Raw genomic sequence first — 19,007 nt, forward strand, 5'->3', positions numbered from 1 at the left:
ATTCCCTCTTGGTCTCTCTGGGACAGGAAATCCCCATTCCTGTCTGACTCATTTGGATATGAGGCCCCGCCCCTCCTAGCCTTTCAGGGACTAGAGGCACCATGCCCCAGTTTTCCTGGAGATGAAATATTCTGTCTCTGTCTTGTCTCTGCCATTCTCATATTCTTTGCCCTTCCTAGGTAGTTCTGGAGATACGGCCTTACCTCAGTTTACCTGACCTTACCTTATAGCTTCTTGTCCCCAAGTTGAGGCTCTCCACTTCCCATGGGTCTTGGTCCTAAGCCTGTTTCTCTTTGCTGCTCTCCGCAGGCTTGTAAGATGTTCAACTACACCCACTCTCGGCGAGTGTGCAACGCTCTCTTCATCATCTTCTCCTTAGTCTTCTTCTACACTCGCCTCGTGTTCTTCCCCACTCAGTGAGTCCTGAGGGCTAGGGAGATGGGAGGGTGTGTCCAGGGTCCAGGCAGGCCTCACCCCTGGTGCCCTACCTCAGGGAACTGGAGGTGTTGGCTGAAATTGTTCCAAGAGGCAGGAAATGGTGTGCCTGGCCCAGAGCACAGCATATGCAAAGGCCCAGAGATAAGAGAAACAGAAACTGAGTACAGCACTAATGCAATGCACTCCCAGAACAGGAAGAGAGAGGAGGAGGCTGTCTGAGTGCCTGGTCACTAAAACAGTCTAGTAAATATTCTTTGATATTTGTTAAGCCTCTGGAATGTGTTGGGATGAAGAAATACCAGAGAGCAATGCAGATGCCTGCCCTCCTGGAGCTAAGTGATGTGGGTGAGAAAAAGGATAGACAGGCAAACCAACAGACCACAAGGCACAAGGGATGACAGCACTGAAGAGAAAATAAAGCTAAGGAGTCTGCCGGAAGCAGGTTTGTAGGTAGTTGGCCATGGCTGAGCCTTCTTCAGGGATATTTCACTGATAGCTGTTGTATATAGAGAGTGAATGGGGCTCAAGAACCATAGTGACCATAGAGGAAGATGGTCCAGGTGACAGGAACAGCACATGCAAAGGCTCCGAGGCTAGACTGTGTTCCAGTGTTGGAAGAACAGAAATGAGCTCATGTGGTTGGAACAGAGAGGATAAGGTGAATGCAGGTAGGTGACCAGGGCAAGTAATGAAGGACCCTATGGGATGTTATCTGAAGGGAGGTGGGAGCCAAGGAGGGCTGGGGCAGATGAACCAGAGCAGGTGAGAGAAGAAGACAAGAAGGAGATACCATCAGGGCTAGGAAAAACTACAGGAGACACCACTGGCTCAGCTGCTCCATGCTGGTTTTGAGGGGCCTATTCTCCTTTGTAGACATAGGGGAGGCAGATAGCATGTCAGGCTGTACTTTCTGGAAGGGTGGCAGTATAAATGCAGGAGTTGCCAGCTTGTGTTAGGCATTTGCAGCAGGAGGCTGAGTGCCATCTGGGTGTGGATACAAGCCAGTTCCCAGAGCTCTCCGATGTTTGTTGGAGACTGACAGAGAAGTTACAAGAGGTGAAGACTGGAGTTGTAGCCAAGTTCAGTGGTAAAGAGCTTGCTGGTGCCTGTGAGGTGCAGGGTTGGGGAGGAGAGGGAGAGTGAAGGAAGAGGAGAGGGAATCGGAGGGAAGAGAGAGAAGGAGGGGGAAAAGAAAGAAAATAAAGGGAGAAGATGGAGGAAAAGATAGAATAAAAGGTGAAAATGAAAGGAGGAAAGGAAGAAGAAAAAAGAAAAGATGGAAGGAAAGATTAAAGAAGGAAGTGGAAGTTGGTGAAGAAGATGGAGTAGGAGGAGGAGTATGGAGGAGGAAGAGGAAGGAGGGAGGTGAGTGTGGATTAGGGAGAAGAGGGAAGAAGATGATAAGTGTGGAGGAATGAGGAAGGTGAGGAGGAGGAGGAGGAGGAAGGGAGATGAGTGCGGAGGAAGAGGAGGCAGAAGAGGCAGTAGGAGGGAGGAGGGATAGGCATTTGGGCTACTAGAAGGCACAAGAGCCTCAAGGGGAAAAGAAACGAAGTAGCCAGGGGCAAAGATTGATAAAGTGTGTTGGATTTTTCTTTCTTGACAATGAAATGACAGGGTTGGTTTTGATGGTAACGGATGTGTGTAGGAAATTAGAGCTGTGGCCTTGCAAAGAGGTGGTATGGCCAGAGCTGGGTCAGTTGGCAAGAGGGTAGAGATGCAGGAACAGTGGGTTCAGGAACATTGTCTTTGGCAGCCAGTGGCTCTGTTAGATGAGTAGGTAGGTCTCAGGTTGATGTAAAGAGTTACTGTGTATCTAAGGAGAGATGAGTAATCATAAAGTTTCACCTAGGAGGGCCAGTAGGACACTTGATACTTCCTTGGAGTTTGTGGCGCAGAAAGGCCAGTAGGCAAACTTGTATGTTCCACTGACAGTATAAGCAGGTGAAGAGAGATACCGTCTCAGGAGTGGGTACTAGTGAGGTTCGGGAGCACAGACAGTCCATGCAAGTTCCTAGAATGGGGACCTGTACTGATTGGTGAAACTCCTTCCTGCTTCCTGCTTTAGGGTCATCTACTCCACTCTGTTTGACTCCATCAAGAGCTCGGGCCCCTTCTTTGGGTACTACTACTTTAATGTGCTCCTGGTGATGCTGCAGATTCTTCATGTATACTGGTTCTGCCTTATCCTGCGAATGATCTGCAGTTTCCTGATGAAGGGTCAGGTACGGAGGCCTGACAGGGTCAGCTCCCATTGCCCCTCCTTGGCCCAGTGATCCTCGCTCTGTTCTGAGCTCTGGCATCATCTCTTTTTACAGATGGGAAAGGACATCCGTAGTGATGTGGAAGAATCAGACTCCAGTGATGACGAGGCAGTTCCTGAAGGTCCCCAGCTGAAGAATGGGAAGGCTCGAGGGTCGGGACCAGCCATCGCCAATGGCCCTCGGAGCCGGGCAGCTGGGCGCCTGGCCAATGGGCATACCCAAGCCACATAGACAACCTAGGAATGACATTGTGGGGTTTTCTCCAGCATTGTGGATATCTGGATGCTGGGCTGGTGACCCTGGGAGACAGGGAGGCCCTCCCCGAGGTAGGAAGAGGACTGATGATCTGTTTCCAGCACTTCCCTCCTGTCCCTTCTCCCTTTATCCCTTTGAGCAACTGGACAGAGCCTGGGGGAGCAGTGGACTCTGCATCTGGCCAGAGCCACCTTCAGGCTGTAGCCTGAGGGCTGTGGAGAACCTTGGCTTCAAGGACCAATAAAATTTCAACAGAGATGAATTCTCTGCCTGAGAGCTTTGGTTCCCTTCACAGCTTCTCCTCTCCATTACTCTGTTGACAAGATTCCTCACTGCCACATCAAGCTTTATGTCCATTCCCACCCACATAGCATCATGGCATGAAGATACTCCCTGCCCCTCAGTCTACACCTTCACCATGTTCTCCACAGTAGCCTCCAGGACAGTATTAGCTGATAGGCTCTGGCTTACAGGAAAGAAGGTATTAAGCTTAGCTGCTGCTCCTCTATCTGAGGTTACACAGCATTCTTGGTCCAAGTCAGAAGGTAGTAGCAGAGACCTAAGCATGTCCTTGTAGTCCCTTGCTTAAAGTAACCTGCAGTCCCACCCTGGGGTCTTTATACTCTTGGGACAGTGGAGACCCAAGGGTTGATGTGAGGTCACTGTCTTCAGAAGTGCTATAGGAGAACATTCTCCTCCAAGATGGAGGCTGGGTGACCAGTGTCATTTAACTTATCAATCAAAGCCACAGGATCCATGTATGGTTAGACCATGCCATTTGTGGGAGGATGCAAGAGGGACTGAATGTCATGGAAGAGAGAGAAGCAGAGACAGTGGGGAGAAGCAGGCCACCTTGGGGGACATCCAAAAATAAATGCTCTGGGGACAAAGAGCAGAGCCTGGCATGGCAGTTCATGACTGACATCTAACACCAGAGAGGAAGAAGCCAGTAGGCTGGAAAAACACACAAGCCTGGGATACAAAGCAGGACCCAGTCTCAAAACAAGCAATGGGAGGGGGTGTCAAGGAACAGGTACCTAGAATAGAAAACAGGACAAAAATCTGAGATAGAAACAGCTAAGAAAAAGATGGAAAAATGGGGGAAGAATGAGGGCCATTTATAGGTGCAGAATGGGATGGTGAGATGAGATGTGGATTTTAACTTCTTGGGATATATGGGAGAAATGAAGAGAAATATGGCTTCTGTTGAGAGAATAACAATTCAAGGGGAACAAAAGTTAAGTAACACAGGCAGAGACTGCAAAGACTTGTGAAAGAGCCAGGAAGACAAGGCAACAGAAGGAAAGGAAAGAAAAAGGAAGTGGGGTGGGGGAGATAAAAAGAAGAATAAGGAAAAAAGGAGAAAGAGAAAACTGTTGTAGATAGTGCATGGATGAGTAACCTGGAAAAGAATAGGAAGGGGCATTTGAGAAGGAAGGAAGAGGGATATTGATGAGAGAACATGAGGGATGGAAACGGGTATGGCCACTAGCCTGAAATAGGTTTGATGTTATGAGTCCTTCTGTCCTGCCAGCCAGTCCCAAATTATGACACAGAGACTTCTAATTAATTATGAAAGTTCAGCTGGTAGTTTAGGCTTGTTTCTAACTAGTTCTTATAACTTAAGTTAACCATATCTTTAATCTACATTCTTTTACATGGCTTGGTTACCTTTACTTTGTAAAGCCCATGCTGCTTGCTCTGTGTCCCTGGCATCTCCTCACGACTCCACTCTTCCTCTTCCCAGCATTCTCTCTGCCCTGAAAATCCTGCCTACCTATTGGCCATTCAGCTTTTTATTAAACCAATCAGAGTAACACATATTCACAGTGTACAAAAACATTTTCCCACAACATTTCCCCCTTTTTGTCTAAATAAAAAGGAAAGATTTTAACTCTAACATAGTAAAACTATATACAGTAAGAACAATTATCAGGTATTGTTTAAATAGAAAGGAAAGGTATTAACTTTGACAAATGAAACTAGATGCAATAAGAACAGTTATCAAGTAAGAATTACATCCACAATGTCCAGTCCATTTGTATTTGGCAAATTTAGAGAAAACATTTCATTATCTATCCTCTCTTGATGAGTCCAAAGTTTAGTACTAATTTATCTTCTATCATAACTAAGAAAAACTATAATTATCTAGTCTTCAATTCCATCAAAGACCCCGGAAGGATATAATATTACCAAGTAAACAGGAAGTGTAGTGCAAGATGCTTCCACACCTATAGAAATGACAGGCATCTGTCACACAAGTTTCCTCTGTAATACTGGGGTATCTGTCTTTGCCCTACAGACCTAGACTATCTGGCAGACTTTTTTATGAAGCATGAATTTTGAAGGGCTGTCCTGCCTTATCTTGGCAAAGTTCAACAGTCCTTTTCCTTTATGTCCTGCTTGTCCAGTTTGTACAACATACTGTCAGCAGTCAAGGCAAAAACAGTTTCTTTGCCCAGTGGCTAACCTTGCCACAATGAAAGCAAACTGTATAAGGAGTTTCTTCGATACCCATTATCTTTTCTGAAGTAAATCGGTGCTGCCAGGAGCAGACATGTCTCATTGTCATAAAAAGCCTCAGGTTATTAAACATCTTAAATGCCATATTCTGTAGGTCTTTGGAGTGTTTGAAGACCATCTAGCTAAATGTATCAGTTTAATCTTGTAAACATACCTAATATGACTAAAAGTTTGATTATCATAGAAGACTAACTAATAACCTGCATTCCTTAATTATACATTACATTTGTAAATGAGCTGCATAAACACAATACCTCAAACAAGAGTAGAAACATAATTCAGTATAACAAAAATAACCTTAAATTTGTATCAATATATAAAAATCCATACTAATATAAAGTATTTGAGACAGTGGTTGTTCAAAAGTAGACTCAACAATCCACCCTTTTATCCTATCATTTCTATACTATATCTCCCTTTTTTCCTTCAGAAAAAGATCCCCAAATCTAATCTCCTTTATTTAGCTTTCCCCTGACCATGACCAGTAACAATTTGTAACCAATCCCCCTAAATGATGACAAACATTCATAACTCAACAAATGACCAGAAACCATCCACCTCACCTCTTGGGAATGTGGGCATTGTCTTCTCCAGACTGCTTCCTGTTGCCTGGGGGTGCTGGAATCTTCAGGACCTTGAAAAGTTAGGATAATGGTCAAGTCCTGGCTAGAATAGTCTGTAAGGCTGGACCATCTCAGCCAGCAGACTTGAAACTGTTCTGGATACAGAACTCTGAGGAAACTACAACAGAGGCACTCTGAGAGCCTGGATCACCTGGGCCACCAGTTTTCATCAGTGTCTGGTCACCATGCTCTGAAAACACATCCACTTTCAAAGGTAACATACATATTAATGCAAGTATGGTCTGTGCATTTTACACAAGCCAGCCAAAGATTTTGTTTGTTTGTTTGAGCAGGTAAAATATATGGCACCTGTATTGTAGTTATTTGAGGTTTATTTCTTTATGTCTGTAACCAGAGTTTTCAGGGGGTCTTCCCCAATCAAATCTAATCTCTAACAAACTTGAACAAATCCACAGCCTTTTGTTTCCTGTGGAAACAAAAGCATAACTTCTTCCTCAAAGCAATACATTTTTTGAGTTCCATTTTAAATAAAGTTAAGGCATTCTTAAAGTATCTATGCTGGTTTTTGTCAGCAGTCCCTTTCACAATCCCATGTCTCCCAGCAGCTGTCAGTTGCTTATCAGCAATTAAAAAAAAAAAAACAAAGACAACACAATAACATAAAGGATCCCGACTCCCTGTGTATTTCCTGTCTTTACATGGCTTATTCTTTTTTTATTATTTTACTCTTTCTTTAAAGACTTTATTATTTTTAAACTATTTTTATGACTGTCTATACCCTCTTTCTTTTTTTTTCTTGCACCTATACTCATTGTTAAACACACTGTATCCTGTTTAGAAGTTATCCCACCTGAAACTGTTTTACTGTGTATCTGTAACCTTTTCTGTCTGCATGAGCAAAATCTTAAATGCAACTTAGCTCATTGTAGCTAGCTCCACTCCCCTCAGTTTCCTGAGAGCTTAACCTCATAGTGGAGGTAACAGTTGGAGCCAGGGTTACTGCCCAGCTCTGGGACGTTTCTGGGTCCATGCTGCTGTAGGCAGCTACCTAGTCTCATGCCACCAAGTAGCATGCTGCCAATTGCTCATACACCCCATTCAAGTGCTTAAGTAGCAGGGCTTCTTAAAGGAGCCATGCCTCTGTATACCACTAGCACTGATCCTATCTGAAAGACTGTGGCCACCAGGAAGGCATGTTTGACTCTGTTCCAAACTCTTTTTTTTTTAAGCTTTTTCGGGCCTTATGTGGATATAGATGGTCCCACACTGGGTGCTGTATGTTGCAAGTCTTTCTCTGTCCCACCAGTCAGCTCCCAAATTATGATACAGAGATTTCTTATTAACTATGAAAGCTAATAGCTTAGACTTGTTTCTAACTAGTTCTTATAACTTAAATTAACCAATATCTTTTAATCCACATTCTTCTATGTGGCTCTTTACTTTGTGAAGCCCATGCTGCTAGCTCTGCATCCCTGGCATCTCCTTGCAACTCCTCCTTTCCTCTTCCCAGCATTCTCTTTGCCCTGAAAATCTTGCCTAGCTATTGGCCATTTAGCTTTTTATTAAACTAATCAGAGTGACACATATTCACAGTGTACAAAAAGATTATTCCACAACAGTTTGAGGCCAGCCTAGAAGGAGGACCAACCTAGAAAAACAACAATAACAAAAGCACAGAGTGGACATGCATAGAGGTGCATGGACACAATGGAATTTCATGTCTCTGTAAATAACAAATCATTATAGTTATAGGAAAATGGATGCAACTGGAAATCATGTTTGATGAAATGAGCCATAATCAGAAAGACAAATACTGAATGTTTTCTTTTGTGCAAAACTTAGATTTTAAATGATAAATATTTGTGTACATGTGTGTGTTTTAATTTATATGTTTAGAGGTCATAAAATATAAGGGACCATAAGAGAGGAGGAAGCAATCTTAAGAGAGATCAAGAATGTAATACATGTGACATGGAAACAGAAGGGGAAAGAGAACCAATCAGAAGGGGACAACAAGGGGGAGGGGCACAGGAAAAGTAACGAGTGAGTGAATGAGAACAAAGTTTAATTACTCATGTGTATGAAGATGCCACAATAAAACCCATTGCTTTTTATGTAAATGTAAAAAAGCAAAAAAATAGGACCAATAAACTTAAAGTACACACTGATTTACTAATGACCTTAGTACAGAGTAATACTGGATTCTTGCTTTCTTTATTTTTTTTTGGATTTTCAAGACAGGGTTTCTTTGTGTAGCTTTGCTCTTTCCTGGAACTCATGATGTAGCTCAGGCTGGCCTCAAACTCACAGAGATCCACCTGCCTCTGACCCCCGAGTGCTGGGATTAAAGGCGTGCACCACCACTGCCAGGCCGTAATTCTTAAATGGATTCTTAAAATGGGATTAGTAGTTGTGATGGTTAATCTCCATTGTCAGCATGATGAGATATGGAGTCAACTTGGAGATGGGCCTCTAGGCATACCTGTAAGGGAGTAATTTGATTAGATTAATTGAAGTGAGAAGACCTTTCCACTATGGGTGGCATCATTCTGTGCTGAGAAGAATGTGTATAGCCAAATATGAAGGTTAATATTGATTGGATGGAATATTCTGTAGGTATATGCTAACTCCATCTGATCTATTGTATAGTTTAACTCTGGTGCATCTTGGTTGACTTTTATTTTGGATGACCTATCTATATGAGAGTTTGGTATTGAATTCACGTACTAATATCATATGAGGACCTATTTTCCCATTTAATGTTTATTTTATGAAGCTGGAGCCCCAACATTTGGTGTGTTTGGTTTTAAAGCTCTTGATAGAATGTTTTCCATCTTTTGATTTTATTAGCGAGGTGTATTTCTCAGAGACAGTATAGAGTTGGATCTAGTTTTTTCTTAAATATATGAATAGATTTTATTTTCATTTTATAAGAATTATTTAGAGGTTGAAGTTTCCTAGAACATTGAGAGGCAGGTACAGAGGTTTCATTGTTCCCTTTCCCTATCATGTGTAGGCTTCTCCCACTGTCAACATCCTCCATCACAGTGGTGTATTTGTTACAGTCCACACTGACACATCCTCATCCAAAGTCCACATTGCACATTAGTGTTCATAAAACACCTGGTTGCCAGTAGAAATCAGTCTCATCAGGTTGTTTTTTGTAATGCAGATCTGATCAAATCACCTAGGTGGCCACCAAAACCTGGCCCCTCCACTGACTGGTTCTTGGAGACTCCTTTCACATCTCCCAAGAAGACAGTCAATACTGTCAATGAAACCTCCTTTTTTTCCTTCCTCCTTCTTGTTTTTTTTTTTTTTATTTAATACAGGATTTTATCTGTAGCCCAGGCTACACTTAAACTTGCCCTCCCAACAGCCTCCCAAGTGCTGTAATTACATGTGTGTGCCATCACACCAAACTAGGGTTCATATTTTGTATTTACATTTGGTGGATTTTGATGAATGTGTAATGACTTGTGTTCACCACTGAAATACCATAGAGAGTCATTTCACAGCACCCAGTCCTCCTTGCTCTTCTGAGTTATCTCTTCCTCCTTTCCAACCCCTGTCAAGCAATGACCTTCCTCCAATCTCCATGGTGTTCCTTTTCAGTTTTTAATCCAGTTAACCAGTCTGCATCTCTTTGTTAGTGAGTTGAGTCAATTACATGTAGATTTTTATTGAGAAATATCTATTAATTTCTGTTATTTTTGTCAGTTGGATTATTGTTTGTTCTTTATGCTGTCCCATGTTAGTATCTGGTCTATTTTGTTGGATATAATGGACTCTTTCCAGATTTCCTTTGTTCAGCTAGTCTGCCCATGAAATCTTCTTTCTTCTGCTTTAGTGATTGAAATTTCTTCTGTTGCTCATAGTATTCCTTTAGTGTCCTCTTCAGTGCTGGCTTGGTGGTCAGGAACTCCCTCAGTTGTGTTTATCTTGAAATGTCCTTATTTCTTTTCAAATTTAGAAGATCACTTCGATGGCATAGTAGTCTAGACTGGAAATTATCTGCTTTTGAGACTTGCAATATATCATTTCCTGACTTCCTGGCTTTGAGGGTTGCTGATGTTACTCTGATGGTTTGTTTTTGTAGGTGAGTTTATGTTTTTCCATTACAGCATTTAATATTGTTTTTTTGCTTTGTGTTTTTGACATCTTGACTATAATATGCAATGGAGAGGATCTTCTCTGGTCATGTTTATTTGGGGGTTCTGAATGTCTTTGTGTTTGAATGTCTGAATGTCTTCTAGGTTGTAATGTTTTTGAATGGATGTGCTGCACCTCTGATGTTTACTTCACTCTTTCTAGGCCTGTGGGTTCTTGTCTTTGGTCTTTCACAGACATTGTGGTCATGCTCATTTATCTTTAGCTTATTGGTGTCTGCATGTAGTATTTATCCACCCTTCTCCATCTGGTAGTCTTCTTCTACTTCCTTAGTCCATTCTTCATGCTTCCCACTGTGCTTTTTATTTGATTTATTTTTTTCAGTTTCAACACTTTTGTCCCTCCTCATCACAGTCTCATTGCTTAGGTTTTCTCTCATGTTGCTGATTTTTTCATCTGTCTTATTAATGACTTTATCTATAGGTATTGATGATATGTATTGAATTAATCTGCCTTTGAGTATCCTCTTTCAGGCCATTGATAATGTTTTGTATTGATGATATGTATTGAATTAACCTGCCTGTGAGTATCCTCTCTCAGGTCACTGATAATTTTTTTGCAAGAAAACTTCTAAAGTGTTTATTTGATAGTTTCAGAATGTTGAGTTCATCAGTTGAGTTATGCTCTTTCAGGGAAATTATGCTGACTTCCTTTTTTATCTTTCTAGTATTTTGTATTGTAGTCTTCACATCTGCTACTTTGTATGTCTGTCCTGGATTTTGGAGAGGTGGTGATGGTGGTGAATTTCAGCAGCAGCTTAGACCATAGGGAAAGTAAGTGCCATGAGTTTACTGATCTCTTTGCCAGTCTCTAAAACCTCAGAAATCTGATGCTACACTCCATCTTTTTTCCTTTGTGATTTTTGTTACATGTTTAGTGGGATTTATACCATGGTAGAAAACAGTGTAGACGTTACTAAGGAAATTGAAAGTAGAACTACCATTCAATCCAACCATATCACTCTTGGGTATATAGACACAGAAGACATCTACAGAAACATTTGCACATCCATGATTATTGCTGTACTTACATGGTGGCTAAGAAAAGAAAGCATGCCAATACCCATCAACAGGAATAGATAAAGGAAATGTGGAGCATATTCACAGTGGCATTTGTTCAGCTTTAAAAAATAAAGTCATGACATTTAAAAGGAAAATTTTGGAAATAGAAATAGTTAAATTGAGTGGCTTAAGACACAGTCATAAGTATAACTACTACAGGGGGCTGGCATTCTTTCTCTCTCTCTCCTCAACCCAAAAGTAGAAAGTAGCCAAGAGGGGGAAGTGAGGGAGGTGGAAAAGGGCTGGGGGTAAAGAAACACATAGATGAATATAGAAATGAGAATTGTTTCGAGATAAAGAAGAAGCAGGAGGAGGTAGATAGAAGGGATGGGGTATCAGTTTGTAAGGGGGATGAATAGAAACAAAATGTATGTATGAAAATGTACTAATGAAATCTACTTCATGTGCTTACTTGAAAATTAATAAAAAAAATTACTAAGCCTTGTACCTGTAATGTATTTTGTCCCTGAGACCCTGAATAGAGTTCCTTTCTGGTCTTCACAAAATGATATAGCACTTGGGGGCAAAGATACAGCCTAGAAGCCCTGCACTGGATGCCAAGATGGAGAAGACCTCCACAGCCACCATGACCTTCCCCTTGGTGCTGTGGTAGACAGGGAGGAAGGTGATCCAGACACTGCAGAACACCAGCATGCTGAATGTCAGGAACTTGGCTTCATTGAATATGTCAGGCAAGTTCCTGGTCAGGAAAGCCACAGTGAAGCTTCCTAAGGCCAGAGCCCCCAGATATCCCAGCACACAGTAGAAAGCAGTGACTGAGCCCTTGTTGCACATGATGATAATGTGTTCATGTTCAGAGTATGCATCTGTGTCAATGAAAGGGGGAGATTTCCCCAGCCAGATCCCACACAAGGTAATTTGGATCAAGGTGCAGATGGGAACAATGAAGTTAGGTGCTCGTGTTACCAACATTCACCTGATTCTTCTTCCTGGAGCAGTGACCTTGCAGGCCAGAACCACAGTAATAGTTTTGGCCAAGACAGTGGAAACAGCCACAGTGAACAACACTCCAAATGTGGTCTGCTATAGGGTGCAAGTAGCTGTGTTGGGGTGGCCAATGAAGAGAAAAGAGCAGAGAAAACAAGTTAAGGGTGATGAGCAGGATGTACCCGAGAGTGCGATTATTTGCCTTCACAATGGGAGTGTCCTGCTGCTTTAGAAAGATCCCAAGAACTAGTGCTGACAGTGCAGAGAAGTACAAGGCCATGCATGACATACCTCTCCCCATGGGATCATCATAATCCAGGAAGGTCGTGGATTTTGGGAGGCAATGGTTTCACTCTCTGTTGGCATATTGATGATCTAGACACTTCACACACTGATCCACATCTGGTGAAAACATGTATATTTGTTATTTCATGTTCATTATTTTTCTTTTGTTCACTTCACCTACTCATTTGAGTAGGTTAGCCTAATAGCTCTTCTTTGTTACTTCGGGCATCAGATGAAAGAATGCTCTGTGGGGAATAATGTGACTGCTGCCCATTGCCTGCATGGTGACATGGACAAAGCTATAGTTTCTCCTCCTAATTCAATTATGTGTTGTTCTGAATATTCTGGTATCATTATTTTTCCCCTTCCCAGAGACTTATATACTTACTTACACTATACAGCTTCAATTTGGTTGCAATATTGCCTCCATATGAAATATTTCCTGGGCTGGGGAGAGCTGATTCAGTGTATGTGCTGCCTAAGCATGATGACTTGAGTTTGGATTCTCAGGACCCACATAAAAGCTGGGTGCAGCAGCACAAGCATCTGTAATCTCAGTGAACCCCTACAGCAAGGTGAGAGACAGAGAAAATACTTCCCTGGATGTAGTGGGTAGCCATTCCAGCTTTGATCTGGAAGTTCCAACCCCCACTGAGACTTCGGCAACTGTCACGCCTACAAGGCGGGGCCAAGGGAGGCGCCTGGAGACCTGAGATCTGGATGGGCTGAGCTCTCGCTCTGTTCCGGGACCCTGGACGGTGGAGGCGGGCCAAGCAGAGCTCCAGAGAACACCGCTGGACTGCAATACACCTTCCCCAGACCCCGCGACCTACCTATTCCTTAACTTGTAAGTTACACCATTAAATAAATCTTTTAACTACGTGGAGTGGCCTTAATAATTTCACCAATATCTGGCACTCACATGGGGCAAATTCCAAAGGCCTGGGTGGCTCCCACCCTCAGCCTCCTCCTCGGTTTGCGGGTACCTAAACCCGCCTGCAAAGTTCCATATAACCAGGGAACGCCTACACAGTTCCATCCCGGAAAAAGAGAGCAGCTAGTCCAGTCCCAGTTCCCTAGCTTAGCCCCCAGACCAGCAAAAGAGGCACTCCCCCGCTTCCTGAGTGCCGGCTCCAGCTCCCGCCATCTTGACTCCAGCGAGCTGCAGTCAGTCAAGATCACCAGCAGGCCCTGCTTTGGAGCTGTACCAACGCCACCTGCTGGCTGAAAAGTGCTACTACACCCCCCAAAACCATGAAAGGTAAGCATATTGTTTCAAGTAAAAGTACTTGATAATTTTACACCTTAAAATTGACTAACAAATTTTGAGTAATTCTTGTAATATGGCCGACAACATTACCTCACAAGAATTTGAAAACCTTTTTGCCTGTATGATGAATGACATCTTCCTGGAAATATACGACCTTCCTAAGGCATATCTGGCCTATACCATTTTAGCATTCATCGTAATAATTCACACAGTGTTCAAACACTGGTTTAATAACAAGAACAAAGATGAGTCATTATTGGGACTGATACAGGATTTAAAAAATAGCAATGAAGACTTACAGAAAAAGATTCTCTCTCTGGAATCTGCTAACCAGGATTTACAGGCTTTCAAAGATAGCAATGAAGACTTACAGAAAAAGATTCTCTCTCTCTGGAATCTGCTTTAAAAGAGAGCAATGAAGGCTTACAGAAAAAAATTCTTTCTCTGGAATCTGCTGATCAGGATTTACAAAACAGGCTTGTACCAAAAATTGATCTTATTGATAATAAATGTGAATATTTAATGGACAGAACACTAACTCTCCAGACACTATATAAGGAAGAAAGATTATCATTAATTGATAAGATAAGGTCCATGGAATCATGTGTTTCTGAGGAACATAAAAACTTCTATGATTCCATGAGAAATCTGGAGTCCCTTGCCAGAGAGGAGGTTCACTCCCTAGAACAGACCCTAGGTGCTCGTTTGCAAGCCCTAGAAGAAACTCTCAGTAAACATGACAAGGGACCTAATAAGCAGAAGGGCAAGACCATAGAGGTTGTAACATCTCCAAATGGCTCTCATACAATGGCTTATCCTGTTATTATCCATGAGAAGCTAGCAGATGACACACACCCCGAGCCATATAATACATATACATTACAACCAATTTCAACAAGGGACTTTAACAATATAAAGGAAGCAGTAGTTACCTATGGGATACACTCCACATACGTAAGACAGATGTTAAATTCATGGTCTACCTCACATAGAATCATCCCAGATTACTGGCATCAGTTAATTTTAGCTGTTCTAGAATATAGCCAGCAGCTACAGTGGAAAAGCTGGTTGAGAGAAGAGGAAAAAAATTTAGAACAACAAGGTAAAATCAGAGGTTTTGTGATCTCCCAAGATCAAATACTTGGTGAGGGATGTTTTGCTGACAGGAATGTACAAGCCACTTATGATGAGCATACAATATCCCTATGCCGTACAGCAGCTCTAAATGCTTGGGAAAAAAATTCCAGAACCTGGAAAACCAACTTAGGTATACACAAAGATATTTCAGGGACCTCACAAACCCCTCACCAATTTTTTACAAAGGCTGAACACAGCTATAACAAAAGCTGTATCAGATAAAGAATTAAGAAAAGTATTAACTGAGTCCTTGGTGTTCGACAATGCTAATGCAGAATGCAGAAGAATACTTACACCATTAAAGATCAGATCAGCTCCTTTGGAAGAATGGATTCAGTATACTAATGGTGTTGAGTCTTATAACTACAGTAATGAGGCTTGGATAGGAGAGACAAATCCCAGAGGTGAAAGAAGGCCCCGTGTTACCAAATGTTTTAAATATGGTACACCAGATCATATAAGTAAAAACTGTACATGGGGTACTCCTAGAAGTAATACTCCTTTCAGGAATAGCCTAAACAGGAGACCCCAAACACCTCCCGGATTATGTAGAAGGTGTGGCAAAGGCCGACATTGGACCAGTGAGTGCAGATCAAAAATAGATATATGAGGCAACCCTTTACTGGCAGGAAATGTCTCAGGGGGCCTCTTGCAGGCCCCCAAATCAAATGTAGTACGAACATTCCCAGCCACTGTGGAAGAAATTTCTCTCCAGGACAACCAAATAAACCAATGCCTAATGTAAAAACCAATACTGCAATGGATGATAAAACAGCTCTGATAGGTGGATCACAGTTTACAAAGAACACTATAAAACAAATATTTTGGCAGCCTTCCGTAAATGAACAAAGACCAAAGCTTAGAATTCGAATTAATGGCCTGGTTCTGGAGGGCCTGGTAGACACAGGTGCAGATGTGATTATAATTACACCAAAATCATGGCATCTGAATTGGCCTCTTCAAGAGGTAGATGTCCAACTTTTAGGAATTGGCACCCTATCTCAGATAAAACAGAGTTTGAGATGGGTTGAATGCATAGGGCTAGAAGGACAGAGAGGAAGGCTGAAGCCATATGTAGCAAATGTAGCAGTAAATCTTTGGGGCTGAGATCTGTTACAACAGTGGAATACCCAGATTAAAATTCCTACACTTTCATAAAAGGAATACAGACCAATGCATGTTTCTAGGAATAATATCATGACATGCTATAAAAATCAGTCACCAACCATTCAGGCTGCTCACAAACAGAATACGACTGCTGTTGAACTCTCAGAAGTACCAACTGCCTTACCTTTAAAATGGCTAACTAATAAACCTGTCTGGGTTGGACAATGGCCTTTGACAAAAGAGAAGCTACAAGCTTTAGAACAGCTGGTTCAAGAGCAGTTAAATGCTCAACACATTGAAGAATCTACCAGCCCTTAGAATTCTCCTGTGTTTGTTATTTAAAAAAGTCTGGTAACTGGAGAATGTTGACAGATCTGAGAGCTATTAATAAAGTAATTCAGCCAATGGGCTCCCTACAGACTGGGATGCCCTTGCCCTCTCTGCTACCTAAAGAATGGCCTGTAATAGTTATTGACTTAAAAGACTGTTTCTTTACCATACCCTTACAAGAAAATGATAGAGAAAAATTTGCCTTCACAGTACCTAATTATAACAATTCTCAGCCAGTCAAGAGATATCAATGGAAGGTCCTCCCACAGGGAATGTTAAACAGCCCTACTTTGTGCCAATACTTTGTGTAGAAACCATTGGAGATAATTCGTGTAAAGTTTCCACAATCCATAATTTATCACTATATGGAGAATAGAATTCATAAAGAAGACTGAATGGGTCCTTCCTCACATTGTATGACAAAAGCCAATTTCTGGAGTCCTCACATTCTATACTGATGCAAATAAATCAAGGAAAGCAGGATATAAATCAGGAGACTTAAGTAAAGTGGTACAAAGTCCATACAGCTCTGTACAAAAGGTAGAACTGTATGCCATTCTTATGGTACTGATGGACTTCACAGAATCCCTCAATATAGTCACTGACTCTCAATATGCAGAGAGAGTTGTTTTACATATTGAAACTGCTGAATTTATTCCTGATAATACAGAATTAACTTCATTATTCATACAATTGCAGAAAATCATCAGAAAAAGGGAACATCCTATATATATAACACATATCAGATCCCATACAGGTCTGCCAGGACCTCTAGCACAAGGTAATGATGAGATTAATCAGTCACTAATAGGTAATGTGCTAGAAGCTTCAGAATTTCATAAGAAATACCATGTAAATAGCAAAGGTTTGAAGAAGGATTTCTCTATTACTTGGCAACAGGCTAAGGATATTGTGAAAAAATGTCATACTTGTTCCATCTATAACCAAATTCCATTACCTGCAGGGAGCAATCCAAAAGGTATACAAAGAAATGAAATTTGGCAGATGGATGTGTTTCATTTTGCAGAATTTGGAAGATTAAAGTATGTACATCATACCATTGACACCTATTCAGGATTTCAATGGGCAACTCCTATGAGTTCTGAAAAGGCTGATTCTGTGATGACACACCTATTAGAAGTTATGGCCATCATGGGAATACCTGTACAAATTAAGACAGACAATGCCCCAGCATATGTCTCCAATAAAATGAGACAATTCTTTGCTTATTACAATATAAAGCATGTTACAGGTATACCACACAATCCCACAGGCCAAGCAGTCATAGAAAGATCCAATCGAACTTTAAAGGATATGCTAAATAAACAGCAACAGGTAACAATGACTCCTAGAAACAGATTGCATAGTGCTTTATTAACCTTGAATTTTCTCAATGCTGATGAGAAAGGAACAACAGCTGTGGAGAGACATTGGATGACAGACAAAACTCCTGAGCTAAACCAACCAGTTTATTTCAAGGATGTGCTGACCTCAGAATGGAAACCTGGATACATTCTACGTTGGGGAAGGGGTTTTGCCTTTGTTCCTGCAGGAGAAGAAAAGCTATGGATACCAACAAAATTAATAAAAATTCGATTCGAACAGGAAAAAACCCTTGATGAGGAGAAGTAAAGATCATCCACCAATGTGACATCTCTACAAGTTGTAAGAAAAATTTAACAATCAAAGGTTGGGGTAGGGTTCTGTTTTTGTCTTTCCAGGATAATGGAAATACCCATCTTCCAAAAATCATAAGGCCTTGGATATCCAGATGTTTACAGCAGAAAGAAAGAATCTATTGGTACCAATCTACACACAGTAAAATCTCACTGTCTAACATCTATCTCTCTATCAATCTAGAAAAGTTGTGGTTTCAATTCAATTATAAGCCAAGCTGGCTTTGGAGATGGAATTGGCTCACTCCTTCTCTAAACCCAAGCACATTGCTAAAAGAAAAGTTTGAGAGATTCTTCAGTCCCATATCAGAAGAGCCCTCTGGTGTGGGACAGAAGGAAACCAATAAAAAGGGACCATGGTCTTCTAGATTCTAATTCTCTCCATGCTTACTCTTGATTTCTCAGAATCCTTTCTTACATGCTATGTCCTCTTTAAATCCAAGCCTTCCATTTTGATAACAAATAAGTTTTTCTAATAGCAATCTCAGAAGTCTCCAGAAGGAAGATGGGGCCCCAACAACAACAACTCTACCCAATCCAGAATGATGCCATGGTAATCATCATCATACTACACTTCTTGACAGAATTTCAGACAATCTTACCCATTACTCTAAGACTTGCTGCAGAACCTACAGTTAGTCTTACTGAGATTTAACTATCTGAGCTCTCTCACAGTACCCAACAGAGATAACATCACCCCCTAAACAGCAGGAAGCAATTCTAAGAAAACGATGCCCCTTCTCCCTTAGGTTTCATAATTCTCAGGGTTATGGATGATGGTTATAGGGTTGGGGGTGGAAGAAAATGTTAAACTCAGTATTCTAAAAAAAGAGAGAGAGAGAGAGAGAGAGAGAGAGAGAGAGAGAGAGAGAGAGAGAAAAGGGAAAAGAAGAAATGGAATGGATAGGTATAAAATATTATGGTAGATTATTGTATATACTAGTAAACAAATTTAGTAA

At 41.5% G+C, this 19,007-nt stretch overlaps 1 protein-coding gene across 2 annotated transcripts in view; it reads left to right on the forward strand.

Annotated features, from left to right (window-relative positions):
• Window positions 1-11,742, forward strand: part of Cers4 (ceramide synthase 4) — a 41,032-nt gene extending 29,290 nt beyond the window's left edge. For both annotated transcript variants that reach the window (XM_052754710.1, XM_052754709.1), the window contains 3 exons: window positions 310-416; window positions 2,507-2,663; window positions 2,757-11,742. In XM_052754710.1, the coding sequence (XP_052610670.1) occupies window positions 310-416; window positions 2,507-2,663; window positions 2,757-2,933 (441 nt within the window). In that variant the 3' untranslated portion in view covers window positions 2,934-11,742. The remainder of the gene's footprint in view (window positions 1-309; window positions 417-2,506; window positions 2,664-2,756) is intronic.
• The last annotated feature ends 7,265 nt before the right edge of the window (window positions 11,743-19,007 follow it).

Source organism: Peromyscus californicus, unplaced genomic scaffold, assembly GCF_007827085.1.
Source record: "Peromyscus californicus insignis strain IS unplaced genomic scaffold, ASM782708v3 Scaffold_2__1_contigs__length_46816999, whole genome shotgun sequence".
Classification (NCBI taxonomy): domain Eukaryota; kingdom Metazoa; phylum Chordata; class Mammalia; order Rodentia; family Cricetidae; genus Peromyscus; species Peromyscus californicus.